At 32.2% G+C, this 25,655-nt stretch overlaps 2 protein-coding genes across 9 annotated transcripts in view; both read left to right on the top strand.

The window, feature by feature from the left end:
- TFPI (tissue factor pathway inhibitor) overlaps positions 1-3,356 on the top strand; it is a 103,701-nt gene extending 100,345 nt beyond the window's left edge. For both annotated transcript variants that reach the window (XM_082397611.1, XM_082397612.1), the window contains exon 8: positions 507-3,356. In XM_082397611.1, coding sequence (XP_082253737.1) covers positions 507-613 — 107 coding nt within the window. In that variant the 3' untranslated portion in view covers positions 614-3,356. The remainder of the gene's footprint in view (positions 1-506) is intronic.
- A 7,847-nt stretch (positions 3,357-11,203) lies between these two features.
- CALCRL (calcitonin receptor like receptor) overlaps positions 11,204-25,655 on the top strand; it is a 109,847-nt gene continuing 95,395 nt past the window's right edge. For 5 of the 7 annotated variants that reach the window (XM_082397556.1, XM_082397558.1, XM_082397560.1 and 2 more), the window contains exon 1: positions 11,206-17,962. The gene's annotated coding sequence lies outside the window, so the exon portion shown is untranslated. Of the gene's footprint in view, positions 17,963-25,655 lie in introns of all 7 variants that reach the window. The other 2 variants (XM_082397562.1, XM_082397561.1) reach the window with 2 other exon arrangements.

Genomic DNA, 25,655 nt, shown 5'->3' on the forward strand with positions numbered 1-25,655 from the left:
ATATGTTAACTGTAATTCCTTTTAATGTGTCTTCATAGAAAAAAATCAATTTTAAACAAAACATTTTATTCTTTTAATATTTACATACTAAGCTTTCATTTTAAAGGATTATACCAAAATATCTTTAAGCTTTCTAATACACAAAACTTTAATGTATTTATTTTCTTCTGACAATAAAAATGATGCATATTTATAGAGTATTAATATGTAAATAAAAATCTATAACTCCACTAACCATATATAGTCACATGTCCAGTTTAATAAAATGAGTATTATTTTGTAGCTCAAGGTGAATAATAAAAATCAATAACATTTACCCATTTATGCAAAGTGACATCCTTAGAAAGAGGTTGTTTACACAAAGATATAGACAAATTAAAGACTTTTAAACCAATTACATGTTTTTTGGTTTTAAACATTAAAAGATAATTTGAAGAAATCTTAGATTAAATGTTTTATTATCTTGTTACTTTATCATGCATAAATTTATTTATCTTCCTTTTTAGGTTTCATCCAAAGAATATCAAAAGGGGAGTTAATTAAAACCAAAAGAAAAAGAAAGAAGCAGCCAGTGAAAATAGTATATGAAGAAATTTTTGTTAAAAAGATATAAATTTGTTACATTACAACATTATTTCTACTAAATATTTTGGATAAAACTTTTCATTATGATTCCTATTTTTTTCTCTCCTGAAATCTTTTTAATGAATTTTTCATGAATTTTCTATGCATATATTACCTGCTATTAATGTATTTGCATCAGAGTTCCTTTTCTTATCTGGTCAAATTGCTTATTCTATGGCTATAACTTATTAATTGTCTACTATGAACTTATTATTCTCTCAATCCCTTTCTAACTATCTGCCATTTAACTACAATTTATAATACTACTGACATCAAATCAGTCCATTTTACCATTTGGTGATCATCCTATTTGAGAATATGTTGTCACTTATTTGTTTTGATCATGTGTACAATTATATTTTTTATAGCCTATGTCCAGATTAAGAAATACAACTATTAAAGATCAAGTGGTTTTGGGGTTTCACATCTAAAATAGTGGCAAGCATCTTCTTCTGATAAAGATCACTCAATTGCGCATTTGGAAAGAGCTGGTAATAACAGAATTCTGTCATGTGATTCCCTCCCTAGACATACTTTTTCTCCTTTTGCATTAACCAGTACCTCGAACAATCTTGAGCCAAACCATATCTGAACAAAGAAAGTCAACTCTACGTCATGTGCCTGCCTGATTTTGATTGATGTAACTAACTTTTATTTGCTTATGGCTCATCATATCAGTAAAGATGACTGAATAACTGTGTGTTAAATACAGATCATGATAAGAAAAAACTTGGTGGGAAAGGGAATTTCTTAGTGGCAATCAAAAGGAAATTGTTTATGTACTTCCTAATTTTATTGCTTGACAAAATTTTCTCTTACCAAAAATAGCAAGTATATTTAAAACTCCTGAAACCTATTCATTTATAATTAGGCTTTGCACACAAAGCAACCAGTAATTCATGCTTTTAAAACAAAGTCATGTTATTTCTGGAGAAAAGGAAGAGAAAATTATCAACAAGGAAGATTCTACTAGAAAACATATGTGTTATTCACTCTCATCTTTTAACTAACATTTCTCTGGAGTTAATTCACTTTATCCAGATCTATACCTTTCCTTCTCTGCTGAGTCATGTACAGTCTGACATCTTAACAGCCTTCTAGATATTTCAGATTCTATGATGTTCACTTCAAATTTCACATTTAAATTTGAACTTGTCATCTAGAAACAACTAACCACTTTATCCATTTAGTTTAGCTTAATTACTTCTCTCTAGCAATAGTATCATAATTCTGCCTGCTCCTCAGGCTTGAAAGTTTGAACCCATTTTGATTTCTTATTTTCCCTCATATACTACTTCCAATCAGTCTCTAAACACTAACGCTTCCTTTTTCATAAAGTTCATCTAACTCCCAGGCTTTTTACATCTACTTCATTCTTCATATCATTATTAATTTAATTCTTTTCTTTTTTAAATTTTTTCTTAAGCTTTATTTTTTTAAGAGCACTTTTAGGTTCACAGCAAAATTGAGAGGACATTTCAAGATTTCCCAAATAACTCTTGACCCTACACATGCATAGCCTCCACCATTATCAACATCCCACAACAGAGTGGGACATTTATTACAACTGATGAAACTACATTGACAAAACATAATCATTCTAAGTCCATAGTTTACATTATAGTTCACTCTTGGTGTACATTCTATGGGTTTGGACAAATGTGTAATGACATCATTCCACCATTTATAGTATCAAACGAAGTATTTTCACTGTCCTCAAAATCCTCTGTGCTCTACCTATTCACTCCTTTTCCGTCCCCAAACATTGGCAACCACTTAAGAATTAATTCATATATTTCTCCACCACTCAAAATCCTTTGATGACTCAGTAATTGGTACTTAACCCCACCCCATCCCCCAATTTAATTTTGATATATTTATATATATTTTTGGACTTACATACACTACTCTTTCATGACTATTTCAATTTAGTTAAAGTGGTATTCACTGATCACTGAATATATGTTTAATTACTTAGTTTATTCATGCTGATTTTTTATTTAAAAATATGATCCCCTCCAGACCATTCATGGAAGTCAGGGTACAGCTGATGTGAACTATAAAATCACTGTATTTTGAGGCATAATATGAAAAGTTCTAATATACACCCTGTGGCATAAAAATTATATCATTACAAAATACTGTCAATTTGTTCACTTGAGAAAATTTTTATATCTTGATTTCAAATATTCAGTACATAAGTAACTGCCTTAAATTGAGTCTCTGCTGTGGAATTTGGAACTTTTGGAAATCAAAATCTCTTGTGAAATATTCCTGTTCTCTTTTATACCTGGATAGCAATAGCTTTAAATAAAGGGTAAAGTCTCCCTAGGTCAAGTTGCAAGTTGCTACCAAGGACATATAAACAGCACATTGGTGAGTTGACTATTTTCGCCAACAACTATTGATGGCTTCATTACTTAGTCAAGAAAGATACACACTGAGAGATGGTTTGCAATGTTTAATGCATGTGAATATTATGTTTGCTGTGTTTTTAAATAAGATTGTCGCTGGTGGTATTGTTTTCCCTTATTTTGCATAATCAAATGCATCTAACTGTGAATTTTATATAGAATTACATTATACAGCATATAATGCTTATTTACCGACTTTGTTTATTCTCTGTTCAAAATTAACAGTGTATGCTGAAAATTGCTCAAATGATTTTATTTTTTACAATATAAGAAATAAAATATATTATCCTGAATAATAAAGTATGACTGTTAAACTCATGAGTTTTTTATACTTCAAAAAATAAAAATTAATGCTCTTCAGTTATTCCAAAGATAAAGAGTTCTAAGACAAAGAAAAAAAATTATTCCACAAGCTCCACTCTACTTACCTCCTTTAATTGGAATTTGCTAATAATCCTTTCAGTTATAAATGGGCATCCATGTATTATGATTTCTTACTCAGCAAATTAGTTTGCTATACCTTATAATCCATATATTCTACATTTAATTCATTCCATATATATTTCTACCAGTCATCTCATATAATTGTACAAATATGATAATATATTTAAATATACATCATATGACAATATATTATATAAATGACTTCCAATCCTGACTATTGAAGGTGGCCTGTCCAATTTTTATACCAGAAGAAGGAAGAAAATGACATTAAAGTAACCAACTATTTAGGGGACTTTCTGATTTTTTTCACCAGCTCTTCCTGCTCTTGTCTGGTTTTTATGAAATTAGCATTTGTATTTACTTTCTCCAATTTTTGACTTTTAGTTCCTTCTCAAGGACTTGAACATGGACACATCTTAGTTGCCTTCCCTGCATTCTGCTTTGCAGAACAGAAAACCTTGATCTTGTCAGCCTCTCAGGCCCAACCTCTGAACTATTCTAACCACATAGCTGAGGTCTTGGCTAGAATTATTCAGACCACTTTTAAAGGGAGTAATAATACATGATAATTCATCTTACCAAAGAGAGAGAGGTGCACAGGCATTTAATCATATAACGTAACAATAAATAAAATAGAGCTTTAGGACAACGGATATGATCTCCTCATCAATTTGCTTACAAATGAGAAAAATTCTGGCCCACACAGTCTGAAACAAAACAGGGATATTTTTTATCACAAAATTGAAAAGGCCAAAGGTATCTGACTGCATTATGGTTGGATTCAGGGCCTCATATTGTCATCAAAATTCAGTCTATCTTCACCTCTGATTCTGCTGCCCAACATTTTTTGCCTTTATTTTCTAATCTCACAGGATTTCAAGATGACTTCCAGAATTTAAGTCCCACATCCTCTCAGAGTAAAGTTTTCTAGAAAAGCTTGTACTCTCTTACCTCAAAGAATTGAAATAAAGTCCTGACCTCAGCATGATCCATAAAAGAAATAATTGATAAGCTAGATTTCATTAAAATTAAAAGCTTCCGCTCTGCAAAAGAAAATATCAAGAGCTTAGAAGGCAAGCTACAGACTGGGAGAAAATATTTGCAAAACATACAATGGATAAAGGACTGTTATCCAAAATAAACAAAGAACTCTTAAATCTCAACAATAAGAAAACAAATAACCCTATTAAAAATGGGTCAAAGACCTTAACGGACACCTCAAAGAAGATATACAGATGGCAAACAAGTTTATGAAAAGATGCTCCACGTCATATGTCACCATGGAAATGCAAATTAAAACAACAGTGAGCTACACACGTATTAGGATGGTTGAATAAGGTACACTGACACCACCAACAGCTGGAAAAGATGTGGTAAAGCAAGAGCAACTCATTCATTGCTGGTAGGAATGCAAAACAGTATAGCTACTTTGAAAGACAGTATGGCAATTTCTTACAAAGCTAAACATACTCTTACTATACCATCCAGGAATCATGCTCCTTGGTGTTCCCAAAGGAGTTGAAAATGTATGTTCACATAAGAACTTGCACACAGATATTTATAGCAATTTTATTCATGATTACCAAAACTTGGCAGCAACTAAGATGTGCTTCAGTAGATGAATGGATAAACTGTGTTACATCTAGACAATGTGATATTATTCAGCACGAAAAAGAAATGAACTACTAAGCCATGGAAAGACATGGAGGAACCTTAATGCATATTACTAAGTGAAAAAAGCCAATCTGAAAAAGCTACATATTGTATGATTCCAAATATATGGCATTTGCCTAGAACAGGCAAAAGTATGGAGACAGTAAAAATATCAGTGGTTACCAGGGGTTGGGGGCATAGCGGAGGAAGAGATGAATAGACAGAGCACAGTCTATTTGGGAGGCAGTGAAAATACTCTGTATGATACCATAATGATGGATACATGTCATTATATATTGTCCAAACCCATAGAATGTGCAACAGCAAGAGTGAACCATAATGTAAACTATGGACCTTGGGTGATCATGTGTCAATGAAGGTTCATCAACTGTAACTAATGTAACATTCTGGTCAGGGATAATGATAATGGGAGAGGCTATGCATGTGTTATGGTAGAGGAGATATGGGAAAACTCTGTACCTTTCCTTCAATTTTGCTGTGAATCTAAAACTGCTATAATAATAATAATAGTAGTAGTAGCAGTAATAATAATAATAAAATCTTAACTTAAAAACAAAAACAAATCCTGGCCTCCCTCTCTTTGACCCAAATGTCTTATGGCCAGCCTTGAGCCAAATGCCATGTTTAGAGAAATGTAACTTTCTGACTGACCAGGTTTGATTCACAAATTTACTCCCAGATATCTGGTTGGTGTCAGCACTATCTGAAATATGTGATCTGACTGGCAGGGCTGGGAGTAGAGTGAGACAAGTGAGACACTTGCCTCAGGAACAAAATTTGAAGGGACATAAACAAACTCAGTAACCAAGATAAATATATTGTAATGGAGTATTTTTTTAAATCAAAAATAAAGCAAATATCCATGATGAAAATATAAAATTTTTTTAAAGACAGGGTCAGTAACTGAGCCATATTGTTATTTGAGGCAAAAGGAAAAACCAATAATACTGATGATTTACAAGAAATATAAAGATGGTTCAAATGCAATTGTTGTTTAATGTAATGAAAAAATATTAACAAAAATAATAAGCCAAATTATCATTTTCAATAGATAAAGAAAAATCATTTGATTAAATTTGATACTTGTTTTATGATTAAAAACTTTAGCAAATTAAGGAGAAGAGACCTTCCTTAATCTGGTAAAGGATATCTACCAAAAAACATATAATACTTCGGGGTAAAATTTTAGAAACATATTCGTTAAACTCAGGAACAGGAGCAAGATGCTCTCTATTACCATTGCTATTAACATATCCAGGCTGTCTTAGTTCTACAGTCAAAGCAAAAAGACAAGAAACAGAAATTAGGTATAAATATTACCATGATATTACAGTTATTTGCATATAATATGCTTGTCATAATTGAAAATCCAAGAGAATCTAAAACAACAGAACACTGGAGTTCAGCAAGATTACTTTATGCAATTTTAACATATGAAATCGATAGTATTTCTGTAGGCTAAACAGGAAAATAGCAATAAAATTAAAAATAAATTAAAAAAAAGAAAAACAGAAAATACATACTAGTGACAATAGAACAAAAACCTTAATATACTTAACAGTAAATCCCACAAAAGATGTGTAAATGACTTTTAGAGAAAAACCCCACAGAAAAATTCAATATGTTATTGAGGGACATAAAAAAAACTAAATACCTTTCCATTTACTGTAATCCTTATAATTAGTATTTGCAGAGAAAGAACAGAATAAGAACACTAGATTATGAAGAAAAAACACTAAAATACAATAAACATTTTTAAAATTAAGAAATTGGAGAGAAAAGTGATGAAAATATCTAAGCTATAGAAGGAAAAAGCCATAGAAAAGGAAAATGGGATAGAAAAAAAGAGTAAGAAAATTAGGAATTCAATTCAAGAGCCCAACCTTGTTGTAACAGAAGTTCTACAAAAATAGAAGAGATAAAATTGATGGGAGGGAAATTTTATAGAACTAATAACATGTTTCCTTTATTGAAATGGGATATTGTATTCAACAAAGGAAAACTTACCCAGCACACTCCCTACACAGACACACACACACACACACACACACACACACACACACACACACACGAAATTTCAAACACTACAGATGAAGAGAAAATTTTAAAGAACAGGGGAAAATGTGGAGGAATAGGTCACATACAGAGAAGCAGAAATAAAAAAAGGAATTGTGCATCTCAACGGCAAGAATGGAAGGAAGCCAGAATAAAGTTGGATGTGGAAGTCTGAGGGATGAAGAATAGCTGTTTACTTGTTATACACATTTAGTACTAATTGATCTTTCAGTTATGTGCCTGGAGTGCTTAGCTGAAAAATAGATGTTAACTAAAATAAATGTAAAGTTGTTTGAGGCTTTCACCTTCCATCAGAGGCTGTGGGGAAGAGTTCTGAAGTGTGAACTAAGAGATATTGTTTATTATACAAATACCGACACTACCTGGTGGATGAATTTGTCATCTAATTTGTTTACCCCACATTTACTCATATTTAGAAATAGTGTTTTGGACTTGACTGCTTATAAAAATTCTTCCAGTTTGGCATTTTAGAATTTTATAAAAATGTTCTCTATTTTAAAGCCTCCAACACCGATACATGGTAAGCCAAAACAAATGTGAAGATGTTCTGTGACTAAAAAACAAAAGTCAACACTGGCCAGGCTCTTCTGTTGGTAATAACCACATTCCATGTAGATTAAGGAAGTCATTTTCAGTGGTTGCTATATTCCTCCAAAACTAGCCTATGTGGATGCAGCTTGCCTTATCTAAACTGACTACACCTGCAATAGATTTCCCTTTTCAGTGCCTGATTAGTCCATAAACAACAGAAGTTTTTTATGACAAGCTTCCAAGTTACTTCTTTACAGGCGGGCCCACTCACTTTGGAAGATTCTGAATGCCTTAACATTTGGCTTTTGCTTATGATAAAGTATTTAATCTCTTTTTTAAAAATATTTATTTATTTATTATTTTTGGCTGTGTTGGGTCTTCGTTTCTGTGCGAGGGCTTTCTCTAGTTGCGGCAAGTGGGGGTCACTCTTCATCGCGGTGTGCGGGCCTCTCACTATCGCGGCCTCTCTTGTTGCGGAGCACAGGCTCCAGACGCGCAGGCTCAGTAGTTGTGGCTCACAGGCCTAGTTGCTCCGCGGCATGTGGGATCTTCCCAGACCAGGGCTCGAACCCGTGTCCCCTGCATTGGCAGGCAGATTCTCAACCACTGCACCACCAGGGAAGCCCCTTAATCTCTTTCTGTAATAATTCTTAAAAGAGCTAGCAAAATTTAGTGAAGCGTAAATTATTTCAAGTACTAAAATATTTTATTTCAATCTACAATTTATTCTAACTAATAAGTTTTAAGCAAATTCAACTGAACCAAAATTAAGCCATTTCTGTCAACACTACTGATAATTTGCTCTTCTTCATCTATCATGAGATAATATCAGCTAAGTCAGTTATGAACCTGAGTGTCTTTGGGGTTTTAATCCATATTTAATCTGTATTTTCATAAAGGGTGTAATTCCAATTTACTGACCTCTCTTTCTTAAGCTGCAGGCAATCTCAAGTTAGAAGTCAGAGGAAACTATTCAATACTTCCTTCTTAGTCAATTTTTGGAATCAGAAAGCAAGAATTTTGACCTTCAAAAGTCAATTTTTTTTTTTTTAACGTATCCCCCATTTTCAACAGAATGTTCTACAAAATTTGTAAATCACTCTAGGGAGATTTCCAGAGTTTCAAAATGCGAACAGCTGTGAGCTACCTAAACGATCCATCTTGCCAAGAAGTTTCTACTCCAGAGATGAAGAAATAAACAATTACCATTTTTTTTTACTCAAAATATCTGCCACTGTTCAATGAGAAAGTTTGTGGAATTATAAAGCTAAGTATACGTTAGGAAAAATTTTATTCAACCTTTTGCATATTTATTTTTCTCCTTCACAAGCTACACACACATACATACCATCATTTAATTGGGAAGAAAATCTTTAAAATCCAGTAAATCCCATAGTTTCTCTTTATCTACTGGCTGCCAGTAAACTGTCAGACACAAATGAAGAATATTTTAAGTATTGTAGAAGAAAAATATAAAACACCAAATCAAATGCAATAATAAACAGCATAGGATTTGGATTCAAATCAATTTGGATTTGTACTCAATAAGCCTGACTCCCTCTTCTTTGCCTGTGAAATGATTATGAGGGTAAATGAGAGCACACATGGAAAGTATTTAGCATAGTGTTTGCTGCATCGTAAGTATCCAATAAGATGATAGCTATTGATATTAAAATACGTTGAATATTTATTATTTCCCAAAGTTTTAAAATATAGTTTGAGCTGTAACAATTATTCAAATAAATTAGGCAATTAAAAGTTAGAGTAGGAAATTTTAGGTAAATTTTGTTTGCTAAAGTAACAATTTCATAAAATGAGAAATGAGATTAAGTGGTTTTACTGTTAACAAGATTAATGGAGAAAAATGTAAAAATTTTATACTTAGAATTTTAGAAATTTTTAATAATTTGTTTTTGAGATAACTGCCTGAGAGGTGCTAATAAAATTTTTAATATGGAACACGGGTAAAAGGGGTAAAAAGCAGTGAATGTTTTTATTTTTATAATGAACCTTTGTAAAACTCATATTAAAATATTTAAATATATCTTATGTTTCTAAGAAATTTTAAGTTTAAAAAATGATCACCATTATTCCTTGTGTCATCCTTCCAAATATTCAGAAACTTATACTATTATTCATATATGAATAGTATTGGAAATGTGTGCTTTGGATAGAAACCAGATTATAAATATATTTGAATAGAAAAATAGTCAAGCTAGTGGTGATGCTTTTTTTTTTAAACATCTTTATTGGAGTATAATTGCTTTACAATGGTGTGTTAGTTTCTGCTGTATCACAAAGCGAATCAGCTATACGTATACATATATCCCCATATCTCCTTCCTCTTGCATTTTCCTCTCACCCTCCTTATCCCACCCCTCTAGGTGGTCACAAAGCACCGAGCTGATCTCCCTGTGCTATGCGGCTGCTTCCCACTAGCTATCTTACATTTGATAGTGTATATATGCTCATGCCACTCTCTCACTTCGTCCCAGCTTACCCTTCCCCCTCCCCGTGTCCTCAAGTCCATTCTCTACATCTGCGTCTGGTGATGCTTTAATGCAAACTTTCTGAACGCTGTTCTGTGTTTTCCTATATTGCTAGTACTCATTATTTTCTTTTTCTCAGTGCAGAATCATCTAACTGAAACTCCAGTAGCTAATATCATTTGAATTATATTCCATACAGTTTTCTCCCAAAAATATCTGTAGTTTGCCAGATTAAATATTTTACTCATAATGTTGCAAAGAAGGAGGACTGGTTTGAAAACTAAACAACTTAAGTTTCAAGTTCCAGTTCTACCAATTTATCCAGTTGTGTAAACTTACTAAGATTCTATTTCCTCACCTGAAAAGTGAAAATAAAATCTTATTCAGAGTTAAAGAAAATGTCTAAAGCATATAGCATATTTCTGGAGAAATGCCAGTCATCAACAATGCTACTCGTCTTCCTCAACTTCCCTTAAAACAGAGACCACAGAAGCACTGCTAGATATTAAGTACTTAAAGATACACTAATTAATACAACTCAAAGTTGAATCTATTTTTTATGCGTCCTTACAATTAATCCAAAAAAAGAGGGTCCTCCAACCATAGTATTTTTTTCCTGAAGAGTCACAAATACCATGAGAAATGCATTTTAAGGATACCATATATAAGGGACCATGGTTAACACTGCAGACATTAACTTCCAAATAACTTTGCAGAAAGACATAGAAACATTTCCCAGGGAAAGGTTTTGTACTTGCTTACTCACGCCACCCCCACCACCCCAGTCTCACCCAGCCTCACAGAATAAAGCATAAAACTTGATTTGGAGTGCATGACCATTGCAAATAGATAAAAATACAAATTCCTTATCACAACCTACATGGCCCTACTTACTATGTCCTGATATACTCACATGGAACTCTCTTCTTGCTCACTGATCTCCAGACTCTAGGAACAATCGAGGTGCAGCACTTGAACAGGTTTTGCTTACTTGCACTAGTATTCCTACTCAACTTTGTTTGGGTTTACCACCCGTATTGAGCTGGTGCACTCATCTCCCTGTTGCTGGGAGAACTGGCTGCTAATAGCTCCCAGCTGCATCCTTCTGCAAATTGTCCTCAGCTGAGAGTAGTTACTTTCCCTAGAAGTTAGGTTTCCCTCTCCCAGAGCGCTTCACACAAGGACTGGCTAAGAAGAAGCTATGAAAGACAGTCTCCTGTGCAGCAAGGGAGGACAAATCTGACAGGCAATTTATACTCCAGAGCCCTAGCCTTATGCATTAGGCCAAATCCAGATTTTACCTGAGACCACATGCTTGCTCACCTCATTCTTCTTCCAGCCCTGCTTCACTCCCTCCCTTAATGCTTTTTCCTAAAGTCTAAAGAGCACTCCTTCAGTAAATTATGGGAACCTAAATCCTTCTCTCAAGCTCTGCTTCTGGGCCCTACGGAGAACAGACTCCTTTCTCATCCATGGAATACCTCATATTTCTTGACTTTTAGGTTCCAGAGTAATTATTACCTTCAGAGAAAATGCTCTCCTGCAAGAAGCATGTCCTCCCTCCATCCTACCTTCCTATCCACTCAGTCCTGATGTGTTTCAGTCATTGAACATATTGCTTTTAAGCAATTGGAATATTTGAGCAATATGAGTAAAAATAAGTGTATTTCCCTAAATGTCTACCTGAGGATAGAAACTAAATTCCTTGAGAGCAGGGACCATGTCCCTATTATCCAACTTTGTACTCCCAGTATCTCTCCAAATGCTTGGTACATGGCAGATGATCAATTAATATGATGATCATTTAACATCCAATGGATGGCTCTAGTTCAGTAAACCTTGCTTTCTGATGATACAACTGTTTAGAAAGGTAGATTTCAGGGGTAATTAATATGCCTCCAAATACTGTCTCTCAAATGTCAGCTGTATTAAGCCAGACTGGCAGGATTATAACCAATTAATCACTGATTTTTTTCCTAACACATAGTGGTAAAACAAATATTTTTCATGCTTGAATACAGTGAGGTCCTTGTTTATCAGATGTGAAAGACACTTTTCGCTCTGTTGTGAGCTTTTGAAAATCTGATTTGTATTCCTGATCAGATGTGTAGGAGTTAATCCACTTTAATGTAGCCATAGGCTTCAGAGTTGTCTAGTTTTAGATCATTTCAAATATTTAAATGTATGTATGTTACATATATGTGATATGTACATTCATTGGAAGAAAAAAGGTGGTATGTCATTTTAATTTGTAATGTTTCACTTATGTTTTAACATTTATTTAATGATTGTTTGCCTTTGCATCTAAATACTGTATGAAGTACATATTCTTTTTTGCTGTATATAAAAGGATATTTTAATTGTATAGTCTACAATAAGTACCTGCCCACTATGACTCTAGTCATCATGTGCATCAGATTGTTTTCTTAGAAATCTTCCCTAGTTATTGGGATTTTTATTTAAAGAAAAAAGGACAGAATTCCATTATTATTTCACTTAAGAGAGCAACTTTGGCAATTTGAGAATGTTTAACACTAGATGGCAGGATGAGACTGTAGATACCCAGCTCCTCAAAGCTAAGTATTAAAAAAAAAAATGATACTTTCTCAAAGGTGTTAAGAATTCTTAGGCAAATACATTGCATTATTCTTTAATATATGCATTATATATAGTTCCACACTACTTTATATTTAAAAGCTTTCACTGTGTATGATAGAGTGATGTTAAACACAAATAAATTATTGAAAAGAAAATATAAATTGCTAATAATTTTACAAGTTATAAAAATATGACAATAGCTGAATAAAATAGTCTGTACTGGGAAAACATTCATACTATTTGGCATTCTTAGAACTTAATAATTAAATTTTTAAGCAAAATGTAAGATGTGGTCACTTAATCAAACGTTGCTTAGGTCAACACGCATAAACACAAAATTAAATAAACCACTTATTTTCACAATGAAGATGGATATTCAGCAAATAAGAAGCATTTCAGAATAAGTTCACAATACATATCCAGAGATGAAAAGGGCATCTTTTTCAATGCCAACTAATACTATCCTAGAAATAAGAACTATTTTAAACTCTTCTGGGAAAAGCGATTCGAGTTTCCCAGATGAATTACTCACTCTCGGTATTTAGGTACCACTTGTCAGTGCAATATGGATAAGTATAGCTAGGGTGACCATACATAATTTTTCATCCAAACCAGGACACTTTTGAACATAAAAATATAAACTGGAACTGTCCTAGCAAACTGGGGCACATGATCACCCTGATTAGGGGACTTCATCCTCAGGAAGTTCATTTTGCGAGCATTTATAATTTTATTATATTTTAAAATTAATTTTTAATTAGTCCATGACATATCTCATTTGCCGGTCTTAGCTCTTAATTCTAGCAACAGTTAGCCCTTTTGAAGGAGGAGAGGCTCAAACACTCCTTAATATCTATAAGAAAATATTGAGTTCCTTAGAAGATCCAAATCCATCAGAACTTCATAAGAATCAATGAAAAGAATAGGTAGGTTTGTAGCCAATTGTTACTGATATGTTGTTTGACTTTCTTGGGGAAACACATTATAAAATACTAAAAGAAATACTCTATATAAGCTAGTAAAATAGTTTTATTTATCCATATATGGACCTGATGTCATGGTACTCACTTCAAATTTAAAGTTTTCTGTTCTTTTCAAATTTGTATTTATAGTGAATATTTTAAAAACAACATTAAGATCTTGAAATGATAAATTATGTGTATAATTAGAGTGAAATCAGCCCTTTGGTTTTAATAATGGAAAATAGCATATTCACTTTCAATGGCTCAGCCATCAGAGCTGGGTCCTTCTACTAAATGCAATTCATTTAGTAATAAAATAACTTGAAAAAGCTAAGCAATTTAAGAAAAATAAAAGAAGGTCAGGTCGACTTCCTTACTAGGATTTTTTTGATTTAAAGATTATAAAAATTGTGTGTTTCTCCACAAATTATTGGTTCATTTTAAACAATGCGTGGTATACATAATTTAGTTGATGCATAAATTTTCTGCGTGTAAGTAATGACTTTCAGACAATTGAGAACACAGAGGAATTATTAATTCACAACATGATACCTGAAAAACTTCATAGAAACAGTTTTTAAAGTTCTGTCTTGCACTCTCACCAGGGACAGTCTGTTCATAATATGTTTCATTTAAAAGTGTTTTGTTTCTTTTTTTTTTTTTTTTTTTTTTTGTGACAGAACTATGCTCCAAGGCAGTAGCCACACGAATTCAAAGTAAGTGGTCAGTTCAACCCAAACCACATTTTTGGTCTAATTTGACTAAGTTAGTCAAATAATATAAACAGTAATCCAGATATTTTGAGATAGCCTCCTCCTGAGTGTTAGTCAAAGTGCATTTCACATGGTAATTGGTACTCATTACTGGAGGACTACGGCTCTCAGGTGCCTTACACGGGACCACAAATGTAGGCACAAATCTGCATGTAGGATTCTGAAATGGGCAAGCATGACTAATTATTATTATATATTTCATTCTGCATTGTACATCATTCCTGAGTTCTATAGAAAACCTTACTGACAGTGTTCTGCCTGGTTACATCTAGACTCTGCGTTTGCAACATTGGTTGTTAATTGCAGAGAATTTGGCACTTGATTCCTCATGTGCTAGTCAATCTATGCTGTAAACAACTAGATAACAGAATTCATCCTATTTTTTTCTTAATTCCCCAACACAGCTAGTACAGTATCTAGCTCAAAATATAGGTTTGATCACTTATTAGATGATTGCAAGTGTCTTTAATCATCTGTTCTGGAAAAAAATATTTTATAAATAAAATACATAAGGCTAAATTAATATATTGATTAGTGCCTCACTGGTTAAGAATCACCTCAATGATTATTGAAATACTTTCACTTTGTTCTACTGCATTTCTTCCAAATATCTGTTGTCATGTTTCAGTGTTGAGATCCATCTTTTCACCTGTCCCTTCATACCCAGAGTGGCTCCCTGAAAACCCTCATGCCATTTATTTCATCTGGGGTTTATAAAATGGCAACTTAGAATCTGATTAGTGGGATGCAGTTTGCCTGTTATTTCTAAATAAGGCTTTTAAATGATAACTAATAAAAATTATCCAAGGGACTTCATGGAGTACAACCGTGTGCCTGAACAATAAATTAAATATAAATACTATAACCTCTATTAGCCTTCCCATTTAGTGTAGTATTAGTAAAGGAGAAAGAGGACGTATAGTAGAGGAGAAACAGGATTGGTTTCAGATTCTTAGGACATAAGTCCAAAGCACAGATTTTTTAATTCCCTAGACTTTACTAGTGTTGGGCAAATGAAATCAATGACTCTTGAAGAAAAAATATTAGTACTTTTGCAAACTTATTGGCAAAAGTTTTAGTTTTTTATAGCTTAAATTCAAAAGCTATATTTTGAGCTCTTACTAGGAGTCAGATGACATACCAAGCCTGAGAGATCAGAAGACATGGACGGTAATCATTCAGGCACATATTAAAGTCTAGTATTTGATTCTGCTCTGAATTTTAAGATGGGAACAGCAAGACGTACAATGTTTTGTCAAAGGTCACACTAGAAAGTATCAGAACCAGAACTGGAATCTCATGTCTCTTGCTCCAATCCAAGTGCTTTGTATTTCTTTTTAGTGGTTCCCTTAGTGTATTCACTCCACAGCAGAATTCAGTAAAGCTTTCACCTGGCAATATCCACGTCAGTATTCTGATTAAAGAACCACTGTTTGTGGAGTCGGTCATAATCTGCAACATTGACTTTTCTTCTCATGGGCTGAAAGAAATAACTCAAAATGAAGTATATCTCAGCAGCCTCCCAAAGCAAAGCAAAACCTAGCCCTAACTGGAAATGACAATATTCTATAAACTTGCAACCTATGGTTATTTTCTATTTCTCAATAACCAAATAGGTATAAGTTAGTTTCTTACAAGCTTTATAACTATAATTTGATAGAAATTAGTATGTATCCAATTTTTATATGTATTTATTTTTATCAACCTTGATCCTATTGATCTTAAGATCAACAATTGTGTAATAAGTTTCTTCCAAGTAATGAAAGTGTCAGCAGGAACTTACTGTTCAAAATACGTGAATTCTCTTTAATTTATGTTGCCTGGTCCTCCTTTGTTATTCTACAAGGAATATGAGAATCTCATTTTGTTCTGGAATTGCAGTAACATACCAATATCTCACTGCCTCTGATCTCAGATTTACTAAGAATTGAGTAATCATCATCATATCCTATGTGTATTTCTAAATGTTACCTAATTTGTTGATTGAAAGTGTTAAAAATATATGGATTTTAGATATTCTTTGATACATCTCTTCTAGTTTACAGATAGAAAATTGATGCCCCGATAAGTGACTTTTAGTGCTGTTTAGGCTTCAGGAATTATTATTGTTGTTGTATCTCACACATACACCATATTGTTAAAAAAAAAGTTCATTTCAAATTTAAAACTTTTTCCCCTGATAACTTCCAATGATTTATTAAACACATTTAGAATAAACTTATGTTTTGAGGCAAAACTTTTTCTAAAACATTAAAGTATGTTACATATTTTACCTTGTTTCATAATTTAAGTCTACAAATTATCAGCATTTTTGTTAAGGCTATTTTGAGGTATAAGTGTAGTGGTATTAATTACTCTTTTATTTCATAGGTGATAATTAAGTCAAATATTTTTAAATATGTGCAATTATTTTAAATTTATAAACACATTCTCAAAAGGTTATTTTCTCTAAGATATATATTTACATATAATGAAAAATAATTATGTATGTATATGTATACACACACAATGGTTTTGGTTATGACACATACACACATATCTATGTCATGAACAAAATTTAAAAAAATGTTCAAAAACCTACAGGATAGAGTTTCATCATTTAATTGTGGAAAACTGATCAGGGAATAATAGCTCTGATTATCAGAGATCCTAATTAACAGGAGTTAGATCACAGAACTAATTATGAGGGGAAAATAGTTATTACTTTTCTGTGCTCCTTCATGAAGAAAGACATGTTAGATTAAAAAATTCCCTTGATGCTTTGTAAAGTATAATTCAACACACACACACACACACACACACACACACACACACACACACTTCCTAATTCCTTTAATTCTTTGAGCAGAATACTATGTTCAGATTTCCTTCAAATCATAGGCATCTCTGTTTGACAAGTTCTAACAGAACTCAGTCAAGGTGAAATCCAGACAGCTTTTGCTGCTAACAATGTATTCATACAGCATATGATCTCTGTCTGTTCAGGCTGCTTCTTGCTCTTGTCTCAGAATAAAAAAGGAGTGCTGCTTTCCTGGGGTATGCCATTTGAGAAAGAAAGTAACCTAACACTAACTGCAGGCGGGGTCAGAGTGATGTAACAGGAAGCTCTGATGTTTCCCTTCTGCTGCTGAGCACATACAATGTGACAACCCTTCCAATCTACTCAGAACAACCCTCTCTCTCCAGCAGAGAGTGTCACCTCCTGCTTTAGATCATCAAGCTCTGCTAACTGGACCTCACCCTGCCTGCAGGGTTACACTGCAAAGCTTTCACCCTTCCCCACCTTGTCTGGGGGTACATTTCTTCTGTGGAATCTCAGAAAATCAAATTCCATCCTAAGAATATTTCACCAAGAATTTCCTTAGGAGCTGTGCTGGGTAAGTGCATTATTCAAAATAAATATATTTATTCGGAGTCGTATTCTCATGTAGTTTGACAATGTTTCTACTATAGAATTTAGTTAGTGACATTGAAATTATGTTGAAACAATTCTCATTTATTTCACATGTTAGAAAAATGAGAGTATATCTCCCCAAGATGTACACAATACCTATTACTACTAGATAATATTATGTACAGTGATATTCTAGAAAAATAAATTTAGGAAGTAATAAAACATCTAAATGGATTAAAAGGCATACTTTTGAACAAATATCTTAATCAGGGAACAATGCTTTTTAAAATTAGCTCTACTATTAGCTAAGCTTAAATTTTGACAGCTGGAAAACATTTTTCCCCCAGGAAGAGTCTTTAAACTTTCCATATAATCAGTGTTCTAAAAAGGGGGTGAAAGTATAACTACTGATGGGGGTCTCAGAGTCTCACTCTGTAGTTGAACACGATGGAGAATTAAAAGAAAAGGAATCACTTTGGATTTATTATATTTGTCTTCTATTTGCCACTCACCCTTATTTACACATACATCTCTAACTATTGAACTAATGGAATTTTCATTGTTCGCTGTTGCCAGATGTGTCTAAGTCTCTCTTTTACTAACTCTGAACTGTTTCCGCTGTATTGGATCATGGGGTGGGCAACAAAGGAAAAGAAACAACTAGGGTTGAGAAAATGTTGATATTTCTATATTAACTCTAATTTCAAAGCTCTTAAGCTAATAGAATGTGTTACTTCCATTTGTCTGGTATCCCTCTGCAAGCTTTTTCGGGGAGGGTGTGATACTGAGATAACCGTGGGTAAAGAAAAGTAACAAAATATTTCCCAAATGGATATATCAGATAATTAAACAGGGAAATTAAAGTGTGTATTAAAAAAATAATTTCCAGGATAAAACTTACTGAAATGTTGAGATGAAACATCTGTTAATGCTTCTTTCAACAGTACAGACCGTCCTGGACAATTTAAGAAACTAGTATCTACTTAATAAGTTGTTGGTATAGAGACATGACAAATTTGTTGCTAAGAAAAATTAAATGTCATATTTGGGTTCAAATTATATTAATTGACATAATTTTAATATATTTTCTTACCTAAGTAAAATTATAATCTGCAAAATATCCTTCAGTGGAGAAATCCTGTACTTAATCACCCATAATCTGGCACATTAACGGTGGACTACCAACACATTCTGAGTAATGCCTTCATAATTTTCTACTCAGTTTTTCCACAAATTTCTCCAAATAATGGAAAGTTCAATTAAGTCTTATTTTTGTGATTCTTTAAAAATATTATGGCTGGTTTCCTATCTCCTGTCATTCATTAATTGTACTGAGTTCCCTGACACATTTGTAGAAATGGATAGTGTTTTTAGAATGTGACTTTGTAAATAGCCATTAGATAATTAGGGGAAGAAATGGAAAGAACACATTAAATGCCTAACCCAATGCCATGGGTTAGTAACAAAAATTAAAATAACATTGTTTTTAATTTAGATTATTTTCTTACAAAGAGGTATTACATTAATATTGTATTTTATAATAAGGAACTCCCTCAAATTCTCTAATCTTTATTTAATTGCTAGCCAAAACCCCATAATTTTCTTTAAATTATTAAAATAATTTAATTTATTTTTTGTAACTATTCTAATAGTATGGTTTATAATCTTTATTTTCAAAAAATACTGTGGAAAAACACTAGGCAACGAATATTGAGGGTCACTTGGCAAAGGTTGATTATTTGAGAAAATAATTGAAAGTTTGAAATAAGAATTCATATTATTAAATTCTACAGTTTGCTTTCTTTAATGGTAAGAGAATATCAGAGCATCAATGCATGTTTTCAGCCATTAAGAATTAATTTACTTTTCTGGATGATATTACCCTGTAGGATCATAAAATCAATATACAGAATCTAATTCCAGTTCTAAATATGTAAGATAAAAATACAGAATTGAGAAATCACATGGGTAATGTGAGCAAAAATATGTTCTACCTGCAATATTTAGATATCTTTAAGAATATGCTTTTGGTTATTGCTACAAGTTCTTTTTTCCCCAGTATATCTTGGCATATGCCAAAATATTATTTTGTTAGTTAAAATATGTAAATTTTTAGAATATATAAGAGTATTCATTCACTTTGAAAAAAATGAATAACAAAAAATTAAATAGAAATTGGAACTGGGTCTGTAATTTTAAAAACTATGTTAAATGAATGGCCAAGGTATATGTACTTTACTCATTGGTGATGCCTAGGACATACTGAAGTTTAAATAGAGTCAACACCCTAGTATACTGTGAGAACCTTCACATTAACCTGTACATATTTTATCATTATTTTATGATATTTACTTCAGTAAAAAATTCAAAATAATATTAAGACAAAAGTTTACCTTATAAGCTTTATGTTAATGTGGAAAAATTCTTTGATAAACACATAAAAACTAATCAGAATTCAGTTTATAGTATTATTACATATTTCTAATTTAGATATTTGTAACCATTATAACAATATTTTGTTTTCAACCTTTAATTCCATGGTTAAAATTTGATAGTTACTTAATTTTTAAGAATTGCCTTAGAGACTGCTATAGAACAATTAAAATAAACTTTTTAAAGATCTAAATATGCATTCACTAAACAAAACTTATTTCATACTCTATGTATGACTTTGAACACAGCTTGAAAAAATAATGGTTTTTAGAGATACCATGATAATGGTGTCAACATTTCAGAAAACAAATATATTTAAAGGACATTATTTGACATCTTTGGCTTTATTCCTTATCTTTGTTTAGGATTCAGAGAAGCTTTTAAACCATAAACATAAGATACATCATTGCAACAGTGTTAAAGACAGACACTCAAAGAGTGTAGTATCTCTTAGTTCATGACTTGTAGTATCTCTTAGTTCTTGACTTAGACTATCAGAGAATATACTTAAGATGGAAAATCAGTACACACCTATTTAAAAGATTTGTCTGTGTCTTGTTTTGAAGTCCATGGATGCACTATATAAATGTTTATAATTTCTTAGGAAATCTCTCTTTTTCTACCAAAGTACTACTACCATGCTGCACTATTAAATTTAAGAAATACTCTCATTTAGTATCAGAAAATGTTCTGATGCAATTAGGTGGAAAACAAATACTTAACCAGAAACACAAGGTCTATATACTAACCAGATATCTCGATCATTTTCCCATTTATTCACATGGACAATCATACCTGCCCAAATTCTTTCATCAGTAGTAGTTATGCAACTCAAAGTAACTGGATCGTTTTCACACCTTAATTTTAGTTTATCTACTTATAAGTTGGTTTATAATTTTGAAGATATATAGACTTAATTAGTGTAAAATTGAAAAAATAATATAGAATACATTTAATTGTAAAATTTGGAATATAAATATTGAACTAGTGTGATTTAAGAAAAAAGAGCATATGATTAGATATATGATAATTAAATCAACAAACCCCATTTAAATAATAGGAAAGATACTTTATACATCCTATTGCCATTCCAATTTAAATAATTTAAACTTTTTGTCCTCAATAAATCCAGATTATTATTTTCTCATGTCTAATTTGGATTATAATATTGTTCATTAAATCAGATTAGATCAAATAATCTGTATTTTTCCATATTTGAGTAAACTTAAAATCAAATTAGTTTTTTAATTTAATGTTATTTACAAAAAATGAAGAAATGGATTTTAAAGATCCAATAAAAGTCTTCTTAATGTTAAAAAATAAAATGGAATCACTCGCTGTGAACTGAGTTAGAGTCTATGTTTATTAGGTTACCAGAATTATTATCAGATGATAAGTTGCAAATACTTTCCTAGAACATGTTTCTTCCTCTTTTTCCTTTAAATTAGTTTACTTAAAAGAAACAGTATTATACAAAACTAACACAATATATTGTCGTTTGCAAAAATGGTCAAAAGAGTGTATTTACTTTTAAACATAAAAGTTTAATTAACTGCATCATATGTTTTCTACCTTATTACCAATTAAAAGGACAAAAACTCAACTCAACCCAATATAAATCTAAATGAACACTTAACCAACCCAACCCTGTGGTATTGAGGCTATTGCTTTATACTTTATTGAAGTTGTTGGATGGAGCCCAATTTTTAGTGAAATCTTATTCCTTTTAACATGGAACATATTTTTTAGATAAAAAATGTTAATATGGCATAAACTTTTGTATAAATCTGTCATTATTCCTCTATTTAGGTTTAGGTTAACCTGAACTCAATTGTGCTTCTCATAAAACCATAGTGACTTGTGAGCATGTCATTTGGTATATTAAATAGCAGTGATATAGTGAAATAGCGGCCAGCTGGTTTACAAGGTGCCCCTCTCCTTCCAGCTTAGTCAGCTGGGGGGTCCTTAGCATATTCATGAACACATAAGCTTGGTTTTATCAATCAAAACTAAGATAAATTTGTCTTATATCCAAGCACTGATTTCATACATTTTGCAAATGAGCATTATTTTGAACCCATAACCATTAGTTAACCTAACACCAATTATTATGCAGATATTTGTGCATGAACCTCAATTTTGCTTCCCTTCCAAGGATAACTTGAAGGGAAAATTGGAACTTCAGTAAGTACTAGAGAAGAATAAGTAATGTTATAGCAGAAAATAAGGAGGATTAAAACTATGGGGAAAGAATGTCATCAATACAAAACTGTTGATTTTTTTTCTTAATTCTGTTATTTTCAAATGTGAGGCAAAATAGGAGACTTGCTTTTCCTTAAATAATGCAGATCTAATATTAGGGTAACATGCTTAAATATTTTATTAATCAATTTACATATGTCTTCTTTAAAAATCTATTTTCAATGAAATTTTTTTGGTTTTAAATCTTTTTTTTTTGGACATGCCAATATACTTTATTAGCTAAGGCAAAAAATATAACTTATGGATTCGTGTTTTAGAAATTTAGATATAGTTGTTGTTTGAAGCAATTCCCTGGAATGGAGTACATTTTAGACAACAATCATATCACATTTAGTAAGGATATTGCTACATTTTAAATCTGTTAAACACAATTTCGTTAAACTCCCAGTTAACTTACTAAAATATCTTGGTATTACCAGGTTTACTTGGGTAAATCTATTTATTGTCAGCTTTGCTTTTTGGTCCTTGACATTATTAGATAAGGATGAATTATTGGATGAAGGATGCATTATTGGATGCATCTATCTTAATACCCCTGAGGCACAAAAACTTTTTTAATTTTTTTTTCTGCCTCAAACACTAGAGTCTGCCTTCCCTGCTGCAGCATTCCCACCAGAAGTCAGCATGGGTGAATTTGTCCACACTGCACTCATACAAGATAACCCCCTTTTAAAGGGTGGCTTGCTGCTCCTGATTTAGCTAATTTCTTTGAGGGTTTGCCATGTGCTATGGACATTATTAATTACTCATGTATAAACGCATTTAATCTTCCCCAAAGCCCTAGCAAATATTATTATCTTTGTTTGCAGGTAAGAAACTCCAAAACCAAGGCACAGAACTCCTAAGTAATGTGCCAAAGGTCATATGGTTATCTTAGTTCCCCTTTCTCTTCTGTAAAATGGAAGTGATTAATCACATTGCTTTATAAGGTTTTGTGAGGAATCCAAGAAACAATACATTGAAAATGTTTAGCACAGCACTTGGCACGTAGTAGGTATTCAACACATTTTAGTGCTCATCATAAATCTTTTGTGAACAAGATTGAGGACATAACTTGTGTCTATGCAAAAGCTCATTCCAAACAATCAACATACAGACAATTAGAATACATCTTCTTCATAGGACAGGGAGAGTGAACAAGTGTGATTTGTAATCAGTTTTTAGACTGATCACACTTTGCCATCATCATATAATATGTGCCAGACCTAATAAAACTGACATTGTTAATCACCATTTCTACAGAGCTTGAGCACCTAAAACGTATCTTCATGCTAAGAATTTTAAAGATATATTATACAGAAATTATTGTTTTTTTCTTTCTTTTACACATGAAGCCCAGTGAAGTACATGGTGTTCCCAAAGTCAAATGATATCATTGATAAAGCTCTGATTTTAACGTACATCTACCATGACTCTGAATCCTAACTATTTTGTTGCACTATTATATATTATCTATCATTAGATCTCTACTACTAACATTGCACAAAGTTGGATAAGCATAATGATCCACCAGATTTAAACTCAGTTTCTTCTAACGTAAGATAATAAAAGTAAGTTTATTTATGTTATGTGGATTTTGTGGAATATGGTACATTAGAGATAAATTTAGATGTTTGTCAAGAAATTTTTAGTTTTGACTACTTATAGCAGCTGTAGAAATCAAAATTTAAAGAACATTTAGAATGATCAAATTAAACTTCATTTGTAGGGCTCCAAGTTTTTGGTGGTTATTTTTTTTTTGTAAAAATGTCTTTATTACAGGGCCTTCTTACTACTGCCTAATGGCAGACACTTATATTTTCTTATGTATTATATTTCAGAAATAAGATGAAAGAGTACTTGTGCAATAGGATAGTGAACATTCATTTAAGTTTTGGTTTAAGATAATTTATTCTAAAAATCTGTTTTTGAATATTTTATGAATTATGGTCCATATTGAGAATATAATGAAAACTACAAACTTTCTCCAGAACAAAACCAACTAATCTACATTCATAGGGACTCACATTTTGCATACAGTTGCATGAGTTTCATGGGATCTCCCTTTTTTGGATCCATTAAGAGTTCTGGATCTCATTTATGAAACTTGCTAATTAATTCAAATGACAATTTTTCTTCTGAATGAGGTAAATTATATGTATATATTTTTCAGTTACTTCAGATACTTTTATAAGTACCTATGAACTCAAAAAATAGACATGAACATCAGAAACAAATGGCTTATAAGATTATTTCCATCAACTAGAGAGCAATACTGCAATTATTTCCATCAACTAGGGGGCAATATAATTGTAGGTAGAATCCGCAATTGGTAATTTTCTATCTCCTCTCTGTACCCTTCTCCGTTCACTATGTTTCTATACCTACACCTACACCGACACCTTTGGACCCTCCTCCAAACCAAATACTCAGCAGCTACTTTCTGGCCTCAGATAGTCAAGAGTAACATGGAAAAAAAATCTTGAAGAAAATTTCTTTCTTTATTGGGAAACCTCAGTGTTTAATCTTAAAGCTTTCCACTGATTGGAAGAGGCCCACACACATTATCAAGGGTCATCTCCTTTATTTAAAGTTGTCTGATGGTAGATGTCAGTCACATCTGCAAAATACCTTCACAGCAGCATCTAGACTAGTGTTTGATTAAACAACTGGGCACCATAGCCTAGCCAAGTTAGCACATAAATTAACCATCATAACTAGTTAGGGGGATTCATCCATATTTACTCTTTTTTCTCCAAAATTATTTAGATTTTTAGATTTGGGAAATTCTTCAAAAATTCCTTCTGGAATGATAACTGGAACTGTAGTGAATTCACTAGTTAAATTGACAAGAACTGAGACCTTAATGTTGTCATCCAGCCATGAGCATGGTTCATATTCTCTAGTTACTCAGGATTTTTTTTAAGGGGGTGGTAGGGCAGTCTGATATGGGTTTAAATGTATGTTAAAGATATATTTAAAAGAAATATATTATAATAAAT

Source organism: Balaenoptera borealis, assembly GCF_965194805.1.
Source record: "Balaenoptera borealis genome assembly, chromosome: 6".
Classification (NCBI taxonomy): domain Eukaryota; kingdom Metazoa; phylum Chordata; class Mammalia; order Artiodactyla; family Balaenopteridae; genus Balaenoptera; species Balaenoptera borealis.